At 43.0% G+C, this 12,629-nt stretch overlaps 1 protein-coding gene across 1 annotated transcript; it reads left to right on the top strand.

Annotated features, from left to right (window-relative positions):
- The first annotated feature begins 20 nt into the window (after window positions 1-20).
- LOC139265298 (E3 ubiquitin-protein ligase DDB_G0292642-like) lies at window positions 21-9,178 on the top strand. Its single transcript, XM_070882259.1, has 4 exons — window positions 21-112; window positions 1,513-1,610; window positions 1,734-1,907; window positions 7,694-9,178. Exons 1-4 carry the CDS (start codon window positions 31-33, stop codon window positions 8,255-8,257), a joined length of 918 nt encoding a protein of 305 aa, XP_070738360.1. The 5' UTR covers window positions 21-30; the 3' UTR covers window positions 8,258-9,178.
- Window positions 9,179-12,629: the final 3,451 nt, after the last annotated feature.

The raw sequence follows: 12,629 nt of genomic DNA on the forward strand, positions 1-12,629 counted from the left end.
CATCTGTAGGGACCGAGGCAGTGGAGCAGGATGACAGACCCTGTCCCGGAGAAGCGCTACAATCCCAGAGACAGCACTTTGAAATTTGTAAATAGAAAGGACGAGATCACAGGTAGAATACCAAACGGTTCACAGCAGTAACATGGCAGCTTGAAAATAAAGACAGGGTTGTTTACTTGGAGCGATTTTAACATCACTAAACTCTAATCGTAGTGTTCTGTTTCTCCAGTAAGTTTTGGATGACGAATTCTAATATTCATTCGCACGCCGTTTGGATGCGATAGTTGCTTTTTTTGTAACAAAGTGACGCATTTGCAACTTTCTGACTGACAAAAAGATGAAGGATTACAATTACATTTTAGTTGATACTGCTACATTTTAAAAGGGCATTTCCTTCATTTAAAATGCTCGGATACTTTTTTCTGAAGGATAAAGTTAGACGAGTACTTTCAGAATGGTGATAACGCTTGCAAGTCACAACAGGACACAATCGAGTTAGTAATTCCGTTTTGTGTAAGCAATAGAAGAAAATGAATTGTCAAACACGTTTTCATTGGAAGTACTGCTCCTTTAATCGCCATCATTTGCAACTTCTCCATTTAGGTCAAGTTTCTTTGAACCATTTCAGGATTTTTTAAATTCTTTTTTCGTGTAGTAGTAGCAAAGCTAATCAAATGCCAATATCTAAGTCAGATATCCAGGTCAAAGCTTCCTGTGCAACAGTGTGGAGATCTTGTAAACTGCGAATTTCCTCTGAGGGCAGTGCTCAGTGATGTGCTCCAGGGTCTGATTAGGAGCTCCACAGTCGCATGATGGGGATGCTTTAATCTTCCACCTATGGCGAAGGTGGCAGCATCTACCATGACCGGTTCTGAGGTGGTTGATGGTTGTCCACTGTTTGCGAGGAAGGTTTGATCCTTCAGGTTGTACTGTGGGGTCCTCTATAAGAAATCCATTCGGTATGTCACAGTTCTTCCAAGCATTTCATCATCAATCATCAAGGCTCAGGGGAGATCACTGAAGGGCTTCGGTCCAAAATGGCCACCTAGATTTGAGATGGGTTGGTGATAGATTGTTCATGTCGGCCTGGATAGGCATATTTGCGGCGTAGGTGTGGTGGTGCGATATTTGCAAGCACAGGCAGCCAAGGTGTTGTTATTGACAAAAGCGTACCGGTGATAATTCTCATGGTAGAGTTCAGCTGGACATCAACAGATTTGACATGTGGGCTTGATAGCCATGCCGGAGAGCAGCACTCTGCTGTCGAGTGCACCAGTGCAAATGCTGCCATTTGGAGGGTTTGAGCGTTTGCTCCCCATGTGGATCTGGCGAGTTTCTGGATCAAGTTGACCCTACTCTTTAGGTTCTTCCCAAGGTTCTGGAGATGTTGCCTTTACTAGCAACTCATTTTAACTAAAAAGGCTTTTAAAGAATGTGTGGGTAGCATTTTCATTACTTTTATTTAAACCTTAGACTTTTTTTCATAATTGAAATGAAAAATGTCCATTTCAGGAGATGATGACCCAGATGTTCTGAGAGTGGAAATGTCCTGCGGACATGCTGTGGACCCCAATTCACTCACTGGATGTTGTCGGAGCCTGATAAACCAGGTCAATGTCTTTGGCATTCCATTTGTACACGGTTCTGTTTGATTTTATTTCTTGCTTGATCTGTGTTTTAAGTGATTGCTAAAAGTGATATTTTTACAATATTGTTTTTGAATCCTATTCAAGGGTAATTTCACATTCCACTGCCCTGCTGAAAAGGAAGGCACTAAGGAGAAGTGTAACAAGCAATGGCCTTACGTGGAGGTTCGCAGACATGCGCTGCTGACTAATGGGGAGCAGCAGTATTTTGAAGAGAAGGTTGCCACACTCGCTGCAGCAAAGTACTGTGAATACAAATGGGTAATCCAGCCCCAGCAATTTACCTGTATAGTTAGTAATTAATAGGGGTCATTACAGGAATTGAGAAAGTTCTGAAGGTCAGGATAGAGTGAGGGTATAGAAGAGTAAGGCGATCAGTGGTGTTCATTCAGGCAGGATAGCAGGAGTGTTTGCCTGCCATTAAGAATCACTTTTTAAAAGAGGCAATTAAAACATAAACAGGGTATTTGTCATGGCATTTTCCATGGTGAGAAGGAATGAACAGGCTGGGGCTCTTTCCTCTAGAAAAGAGAAGACTGAGTGGTAACCTAATGAAGTATTTAAAATTATGAAGGGGCTTGATATGGTAAACGTAGAGAAGATGTTGACACTGCCAGCTGGTGTTGTTACCACAAACCTTTGGCTACCAGTTTGATTCTTATTGTGGGCAATGGATTTCTGGTACAATCTCTGCATTTATGTTTATTGGGGGGTCTGTGTTCTACTGTTCATGGGGAAGGTGTGTGTGTGGGAGCAGGCTGCAGGGATGCAATTTGTATTGTGCTCCCAGTGATGATACATCTGCTCAATGGGGGAATTTGCTTAAGTTTTCAATCATGCTCTCAAATATTCCTCTCAGCTGGGCGTAAGGAATCAGCTGTTCTTCAGGTGCAGCACGTAAGCATCTTGGCCATTGAATCAAGGAGACTGAAAGGAATTATCCTTATTCAACTGAATCAGTCTTTCCTCACAACCCAGCCCTTTGACACTGAAGATCAGTCTCCTGCTTTGCCTCCAACAGTTGAATGGTTTCCATGTATCTCAATGACCAGAATTGGATGCAGTACTCAAGTCTGATCAGAGCACGTCACAATTTGATCTTGACTTCCTCTGACTTATAGGCCAGAATTTCCCTGTCCTGAGCATGTGGGTTTGGGGGCATCAGGAAAAATTGCAAAACTGCTGTCATCCCGCTGACTTCCGCAGTTAACTCGGGCGCATTACACAGTGCACCACAGGCTTACTCAGCAGAGGTGGGCCATGTTATTGAAATACTTAAATGATTATTGAGAGACCCTTAAGAGGCTCTTAAACAGCAGCTTTTAGCTTTAACCTCTGGAGCACGGGACTCATATAACTCGGGAACCTTGCATGTGAAGGGGAAGCGAAGCTCAGTGGCATTGTGCGAGTCCATTAATTGACAGCTGGAAAAACACTATTACTCCCACATTACACCTGATTACTTGGCTTATGGAAAGGCTCTTGCTGACTCCATTTTGTGCAGAGATTTAGCTGTCAGCAGTTGCAGGTCATATCTGCAACAACAGAAGCCACTCTCACCACACTGCTTGTCACTATCACAACATTGAGGGATCTCCATTTTACCTGCCATTTTACACCAGTATGGGTGCCGCTTATGCTGTCTAACCTTTGACCTCAGAATGGGACTAAGATGTGCTCTTACTGCCTGCACCAGAATTTCCAGTGGGGCATCGTTGAATCTTGGTCTGGGCCTCTGCCTTGTCTCCATGACCCATAGTTTTATCAGTTTTATCACTCTAATCAGACTCTGGATACCAACTTATTCACTCCTACATCAACCTTCAAATGAGATGTGTGCAAGGCTGTTTAAATATCCATGCTGGAAACGAGTTAGCGGTGATGTCGTCAGACCCGCTCCATTTAATTGGGCCGGGAAAGGCGCATGACTGTTTGAATTGGGACCATTAAGTAAAAGTCGCACCGCAGAACACGCTGTTCACATTTTTCGGTTCCCAACCCGCTACGCAGCCCACAAGCACACAACCCAACTCCAGGGTAAAGATTCCAGCCATTCTATTCTGTTTTATTATGTAGTTTAACATTCTATTTTCTTTGTTAGCTGCATGGCTTTGATTGGACATGCTGAGCTCCCAGGCTTGTCTACTAAGACTCCTAGGTCTCATTCAGCTTCATACTTGGCTAGTTCAATAACATTTTTCTTTCCTATGTGCACTTATCCACATTAAATTTCATCTGCTATTGTTCTACCCTCTTGCATATTTTGTTCAACCAAATCTGTAATTTCCCAGCTGCCTCCTCTGATTTCACTGTTACTCCTAATTTGATATAATTTGTAAATCTGACCAATTTGCATTGAGATTCTGAATCCAAGTCATTGATTAGATACATAGAAACATGGAAAATAGGTGCGGGAGTAGGCCATTCAAGCGAGCACCACCATTCAATAAGATCATGGCTTGATCATCACCTCAGTACCCCTTTCCTGCTTTCTCTCCATATCCCTTGATCCCTTTAGCCATAAGGACCATATCTAACTCCCTCTTGAATATATCCAATGAACTGGCATCAATAACTCTCTGCGGTAGAGAATTCCAAAGGTTAACAACTCTCTGAATAAAGAAGTTTCTCCTCATCTCGGTCCTAAATGGCTTACCCCTTATCCTTAGACTGTGTCTCCTGGTTCTGGACTTCCCCAACATTCTTCCTGCATCTAACCTGTCCAGTCCCATCAGTATTTTATATATTTCTATGAGATCCCCTCTCATTCTTCTAAACTCCAGTGAATACAGGCCCAGTCGATCCAATCTCTCCTCATATGTTAGTTCTGCCATCCCGGGAATCAGTCTGGTGAACCTTCGCTGCACTCCTTCAATAGCAAGAACGTCCTTCCTCAGATTAGGAGACTAAAACTGAACACAATATTCCAGGTGAGGCCTCACCAAGGCCCTGTACAACTGCAGTAAGACTTCCCTGCTCCTATACTCAAATCCCCTAGCTATGAAGGCCAACATGCCATTTGTCTTCTTCACCGCCTGCTGTACCTGCATGCCAACTTTCAATGACTGATGTACCATGACACCCAGGTCTCGTTGCACCTCCCCTTTTCCTAATCTGCCACCATTCAGATACTATTCTGCCTTCGTATTTTTGCTACCAAAATGGATAACCTCATATTTATCCACATTATACTGCATCTGCCATGCATTTGCCCACTCACCTAACCTGTCCAAATCACCCTGCAGCCTCTTAGCATCCTCCTCACAGCTCACACCGCCACCCAGCTTAGTGTCATCTGCAAACTTGCCGATATTACACTCAATTCCTTCATCTAAATCATTGATGTATATTGTAAATAGCTGGGGTCCCAGCACTGACCCCTGTAGCACTCCATTCTGAAAAGGAACAGGAGTGATCCCATTAACAATCACAAACTCCGAGGAGCAATGGTATTCTACCCTTCAGACAATTTCTTATCTATTTCCAAGGTGCATCCTGGATACCCACAGCTTTGAGATTAACTAGAATCCTTTCATGTGGAACTTTGTTAAATGCCTCTTGGAAATCTAGATACACTGCATCTTTGGGCTTTCCATTTGGGTGGTTGATTCCTTGAAGAAGTTGAGAAAGTTGGTTAGTTATGGTCTTCTCCTTCTGAATTGATGCTGGCTGTTAGTTACTAGGTTATTGTACAAATAATCCTCAAATTTACTTGTAATATTTTACTGTTTATTTTACATAGAATTGAAGTAAGGCTAAGGAATCTATAGTTGCTCGTGTCTGTCTTATCACTCTTTTTGAAAAACAGGCACCATGCTAGCCTGTTTCCAGTCTACTGGTACCTCCCCAGTGTCCATTCACTCCTTTATAATGAATGTCAATAACATTCATTCCCAGTGATTATTTTGAGTCCTTTTAGTCTATCTATGACCTCCAACTCATTTACATCAAAGTTACTATTTTTGTCTACATTATCTCATTTTGGGAGAACATGATGCTTGTGTTTTCCCTTGTGCGAACTTATAGTATTCATTCAGAATCCCTAATACCTTGGGGTAGAGGTTCTTTTTTACATTAGTTTTGCACCCAGATACCAGAGCAATAGGCTGAACCAGCGCAAAAGATCGGTAAATTTTAACTTTAAGTGAGTTACGCCCCAAAGCAGTAACTTTTGAGTTTTCCACGATATTTTATGTTGGTTTAAGATTCAATTTTCCCGGATCAAGCCCCCCCGCCCCACCCCACCACAAAACTGGCTAAACTGGTTTAAACAAGTTTGGCCAGCTCCGATTTACTCCAGTTTTTCTTGGAATGGCGTATGTGACCATTCTGGAAAAACCTTCTGGTCAGTTAAGAAAATCGGCACAGGTAAGAGAATCAGTGCAACAGATGCAGTTCCACGGCCCGGACAGCAGCAGCAGAGAGGGAGAGAGTGTGGGAAAGGAGAGGGACGGGGGAAACCTTTTGGGCAGAGTTAGAAGCGGCACCCGGCACCGGGAGGGGAGGGAAGCCTTTCAGCCAGGGTTAGCAGCGGCAACCAGCACCCAGCACCGGCACCAGGAGACCATTCGGCCAGGGTTAGGAGTGGCACCGGGCACCAGGAGAGGGGGGGTAGGGAGGGATAAACTTTTGGCATAAACACTTTAATACTTCAATGCTGGGATGCTGCTGCAATGTGCAAGGTGCTTGTGCAGGTTGCTATGAGCTGGTCAGAATGTGTTGTATGTTTCACTTTTCAGACTCAGCCTGCATTACCCTTGGACCCCGATCTCTTTGGCGCAGATCTTAGGCTCCACCTCCAAAGCTAAAAGACAGGCTAGGCAACGCCAAAATAAACAATTCAAATGGGGAAAGTTGGATATTTTTTTGCGTAGTTGGGCCCCCAAAAAATGGGCTTATTTCTTCAAATTTGGCAAAAAATGACATTGTGGAAAACTGAGCCCTATAGCCCTGAGTGCCCACCCTCACTTTCAAGCCATTTGAATCTTTTATGATTTTATCTCTTTAACAACCCTCTTACTGTTCAAATACTGAAAGGATTTCTTTGATATCTTTGTCTCTGCAGTTGGATAAAGTTAATCAGCTTAATTGGTGTTTTAGCAAAATATCTATTAAACTTGTTAACTTGGTCCAGTTGGAGACCATGTTGCAGTTGCCGTATACTTAAGGAGCCCACTGAGTACTATCTAGAACTTCAGTTTAGGAGATGACATGACCAAGTTAAAGTCCTTACCAACCACAGCAAGAGCACAATAGTATGGAGCAGGGTTAATGTGAGGCAAAGGATTCTTGCAGAACGATCCATTTAAGGGGGAGAAGGTCTCTCTGGAACTGGTGGTTGTCAGGAGCTCACCAAAATTTACTGAGTTATATTGACTTGGAACTGATTTGTCTGTGGCTCTGAAGGTCAGTTGCTCTGAATTATTTTCCAATCAACTATGAGAGCTATCTTGAACATATCCACTGCAACTTAGAAATGGCTTAAGAAATGTTCCACTTTTTTGTCAGGTGTGTGCAGCAATAGATGACAAATAAACAACAATTCTACATGATTGCTGCCTTCCCTCAAGTCCTGGGCACCGTCAGCTGCACACAGTTAGAGATTAGGATGCCTGGGATCATTCTCTGGTTTGAACCTTTGGCTGCACTGCAGATCAATATAAAGGAACACCCACTCAGATGGTGACTGCAGTAGACACCTATTTGACTAAAGGATTAAGCAGCGTAGGAATATCACTCTTGAACGCTCTGACTGATCCATAATATAGCTAATTGCTTAGAAAAGGTGGCCTTAGAGAAAGAAAATACATATAATTTTTCTACTGTGGTAATGATTTCATATCCAAATTGTAGCAATCCTTTAACTTTTACGGATCATTAAAAAACTGATAATATAGGGGGAAAAGGGGAAATATTGCAAACAAATTAATTTTGCAAAAGTTGTATTAAAGATGTGTATACGAATGCAAAGATGTTTTCAGTACTAAAAAGGTTAGCACCAGCATATTTTTTAACTGTTCATTTCATTATTCTGTCTTTTTTTTAAGTGCCCTGGATGTAATAGTTGTGTAGAGCGAAAAGACCTGACAAACCTGTCGGTGAAATGTTCAATCTGCACGGTTGAGAAAGGGAAGTGTTATGAATTCTGCTGGCAATGTATGAAGGAGTGGAAGGGCCAATTACCACGCTCTGATCGATGTGACAATGAAGGGTGCATCAACCTCCAGCTGGACACCCTGAAAAACTGTGGCACAAAAGTCATATCCTACAGCAACTGTCCTAAAATCCGTGCGTGTCCTACATGTGGGGTGCTCATAGAGCATAAAGATATGTGCAAATATGTCATGTGCACCAGATGTCACGTGGAATTTTGCTTTGTTTGCCTTCAGACTAAAAAAATTTGCAGCAAATCATCTGGCTTCTGTGCTATACCTATGGCCCCAAAGCAAACAAGTATTCCTGTGTGGAATCGCACTTCAAATTCCACTACAAATCCTACTCCAAATCATACCCCAAATCCTACCCCAAATCGCACCCCAAATGCCACTCCAGATCCCACCCCAAATTCTACTCCAAATTCTGCTGAAACTTCTCGGTGTACAATTAATTAAGCAAATAATCAGAGACTAAGATTGCACGAAAATATGAAGTGGTTGATCACATAAGTAGCTCATGATCTACAGGGCTGTAGTAATACCCACTCTCCTGTATGGCTCAGAGACATGGATCATGTGCAGTAGACACCTCAAGTCGCTGGAGAAATACCACCAACAATGTCTCCGCGAGATCCTATAAATTCCCTGGGAAGACAGGCGCACCAACATCAGCGTCCTTGTCCAGGCTAACATCCCCAACATTGAAGCATTGACCACACTCGATCAGTTCCACTGGGCAGGCCATATTGTTCGCAGGCCAGACACGAGACTCCCAAAGCAAGTGCTCTACGCGGAGCTCCTTCATGGCAAACGAGCCAAAGGTGGGCAGTGGAAGTGTTACAAGGACACCCTCAAAGCCTCCCTGATAAAGTGCGACATCCCCACTGACACCTGGGAGTCCCTGGCTAAAGACCGCCCTAAGTGGAGAAAGTGCATCCGGGAGGCCGCTGAGCACCTCGAGTCTCAATGCCGAGAGTGGCAAACTAGTCCCACCCACCCCTTCCCTCAACGACTATCTGTCCCACCATGACAGAGTCTGTGGCTCTTGTATTGGACTGTCCAGCCACCAAAGAACTCACTTCACGAGTGGAAGCAAGTCTTCCTCGATTCTGAGGGACTGCCTATGATGATGATGATGATGAAGTCAAACAATGTCACAATGCAATGCATGACATTTATTTTTGCTGATCAATCTTACCCTAGTTTCCTCAGTATTATAAGGAGCTATATTTTGATAAGCTAATCATATGATGGTTTGTTTTGTTCTGATGATACTATGGTAAGGGATGTTACCAAGTAAACAAACAATTATTATAATTGGTATTTCATATTGCTAATTAAATTATTTCATAAATCTTTCATCTCTGAATTAATGTGGACTATTGCATTTGTACTATATAAGGTCAGTGTAAGTGTGACAAATTTCAAAGTCTCGCTTTTCCTTTTTCTATACTTTATTTTATACATGGATGTAGGTGAAACTTTATAGCTGTTGTTTGTCACCATTACAAATGCAAGTGGGGTATATTTTCAAGTGTTGCGTTGCGCTCATACAAATGCTCAATGCACTCATGCTAATTCCCTCTCCTTGCTTGTTCAATGTTAAACCATTTAAAATAAACATTTAATTTTAAAAGTGTTAATGTGTACATTGAAAAAAAATACTGCACAAATATGCAAAAATATACTGTTGGTGCACTGTCCTATAAAAGAAATGTTGAGAACATACATAATTGCTATCTGCGTATATTGAAAAATTCAAGTTACACCTGAGCTGTTAAATGTTTGTCAGTTTATTGTTTCAACTTGTATTCTGTTTCTTTGTAATGTTTGGTTTCTTGAAATAAAATGTATAAAGGGAAGGAATTTGGCACAAGTATGTTAAATGTTTTACATGGGAACAGCACACAGTTGACAAAAATGCCTCCAGTATATATGGAAACAGATGGACAGGGGTTACAAGCTAAGTAACTAAGAATTATTTCAGGCATATAAAACTAACCTGGAAAAAATGAGTACACTGAAGAATTTATTTTAATTGGAATACTATAGCTAATTGTAATTATATGTGTCGTCTTGCAAGGAAATTTCAAATATGTAAAAGGTTTGTTTCAATAAAGTATGAACATTGCAAACTGTGGGGGTTAAATAGGATAACCCTTGAATCGGGCACGGGGCTCGCAGTACGTGATTAACCTGCACACGTACCTTGTGCTGCAGGCAGCGTGTTAAATTTCTGCTGCTTGCTCTTTTAAATAATTGCTGTGTGCAGCCAGCATTATCCACATTGTTCACTAGCTTCATATATCAGCGGAGGATCCAATATCGCGAGTGGCTAGCGCTACTTGAAGACAGCCTGCACCTCTTAAAGGAAAGGTGCATTGTGACCACAATGGAGTTTTTTTCAAAAGTCAATCTGGGCTGTGATATTTTGAGCAATAGCTGAACATGTGAGAGTTGAGTTCAGGAGCAGGAGGTAGGCGAGGAATTCACTTCTGACGAGGATCGGAGAGTCGGAGGAGCAGGCAGTTTATAAAGCAGGAGCCGGAGAGTTGGAGGAACAGTTTAAAAATAGTGGGAGCCGGAGAGTCGGAGGAGCGGAGCAGGTTGAGAGCAGCGAGGCCCATAAAAGGGGGCCCGGCAGTCGGGAGGAGTATAGCAGGTGCAGAGGCAGAAGGTAAACAAAGAAGTAAAAAGAAATCGAAGTGTGATGTCACAGCCAAGAGGGTAAGTGATTGGCTGGTGGATTGGTGAGTATTTAATCTTTTTCTTTTTTCTGATCAGTAAGAAACCTTTGGCATTGTTATCAATTAGGTTAATTTAAGGGTTAAGCCATGGCAGGAAAGCCCAGACCCGTGTTATGCTCCTCCTGTGCTATGTGGGAAATCAGGGACGCTTCCAGTGTCCTTGACAACTACATGTGCAGGAAGTGTATCCAGCTGCAGCTCCTGACAGACCGCATTGCGGCACTGGAGCTGCGCATGGATTCACTCTGGAGCATCTACGATGCTGAGGATGTCGTGAATAGCACATTTAGTGAGCTGGTCACACTGCAGGTAAAGGTTACACAGCCAGATAGGGAATGGGTGACCATCAGGCAGAGCAGTGGAAGGAAGATAGTGCAGGGGTCCCCTGCGGTCATCTCCCTTCAAAACGGATACACCACCTTGGGTACTGTTGGGGGAGATGGCTCATCAGGTGAAGGCAGCAGCAGCCAAGTCCATGGCACCAGGGGTGGCTGTGCTGCACAGGAGGGCAGGAAAAAGAGTGGGAGAGCTATAGGGATATGGGATTCTATTGTAAGGGGAATAGATAGGAATTTCTGCGGCCGCAAACAAGACTCCAGGATGGTATGTTGCCTCTCTGGTGCAAGGGTCAAGGATGTCTCGGAGTGGCTGCGGCGCATTCTGGAGGGGTGTAGGATTTATGAATCTGGGCTTATATTTGACAGTGAGATGATTCTTTCAGAACAATTGGCACAGTTTATTAAAAATGCACACATGCATTTAACAGCAGTTGTCAAATATCCTATAGATCTACCTTAGTTACAACAGAGATACAATGAGGTTATAATAAAGAGTCATATACATTACATCCCTTTGGCTGGATGGTTTGAACACATGGCATGCTGATTTGGCTAGTCTTCAACAGGAGGTCTTTTGCCATGTGTCCAGCAGGGAGAGAGGAGAGAGAAAAGTTCCTGGCTTGCGTTTTTTATATTAAGGGGTTGACTGTGGATGGGCAATGGCAGACATTTAGAGACCGCATGGATGAACCACAACAATTGTACATTCCTGTCTGGCATTAAAAATAAAAAAGGGAAGGTGGCTCAACCATGGCTATCAAGGGAAATCAGGGATAGTATTAAAGCCAAGGAAATGGCATACAAATTGGCCAGAAATAGCAGTGAACCCGGGGACTGGGAGAAATTTAGAACTCAGCAGAGGAGGACAAATGGTTTGATTAGGGCAGGGAAAATGGAGTACGAGAAGAAGCTTGAAGGGAACATTAAGACGGATTGCAAAAGTTTCTATAGGTATGTAAAGAGAAAAAGGTTAGTAAAGACAAACGTAGGTCCCCTGCAGTCAGAATCAGGGGAAGTCATAACGGGGAACAAAGAAATGGCAGACCAATTGAACAAGTACTTTGGTTATGTATTCACTAAGAAGGAGACAAACAACCTTCCGGATATAAAAGGGGTCAGAGGGTCTAGTCAGGAGGAGGAACTGAGGGAACTCCTTATTAGTCGGGAAATTGTGTTGGGGAAATTGATGGGTTGAAGGCCGATAAATCCCCAGGGCCTGATGGACTGCATCCCAGAGTACTTAAGGAGGTGGCCTTGGAAATAGCGGATGCATTGACAGTCATTTTCCAACATTCCATTGACTCTGGATCAGTGCCTATCGAGTGGAGGGTAGCCAATGTAACCCCACTTTTTAAAAAAGGAGGGAGAGAGAAAACAGGGAATTATAGACCAGTCAGCCTGACCGCAGTAGTGGGTAAAATGATGGAATCAATTATTAAAGATGTCATAGCAGCGCATTTGGAAAGAGGTGACACGATAGGTCCAAGTCAGCATGGATTTGTGAAAGGGAAATCATGCTTGACAAATCTTCTGGAATTTTTTGAGGATGTTTCCAGTAGAGTGGACAAGGGAGAACCAGTTGATGTGGTATATTTGGACTTTCAGAAGGCTTTCGACAAGGTCCCACACAAGAGATTAATGTGCAAAGTTAAAGCACATGGGATTGGGGGTAGTGTGCTGACGTGGATTGAGAACTGGTTGTCAGACAGGAAGCAAAGAGTAGGAGTAAATGAGTACTTTTCA

Source organism: Pristiophorus japonicus, chromosome 6 (genome assembly GCF_044704955.1).
Source record: "Pristiophorus japonicus isolate sPriJap1 chromosome 6, sPriJap1.hap1, whole genome shotgun sequence".
Lineage (NCBI taxonomy): Eukaryota > Metazoa > Chordata > Chondrichthyes > Pristiophoridae > Pristiophorus > Pristiophorus japonicus.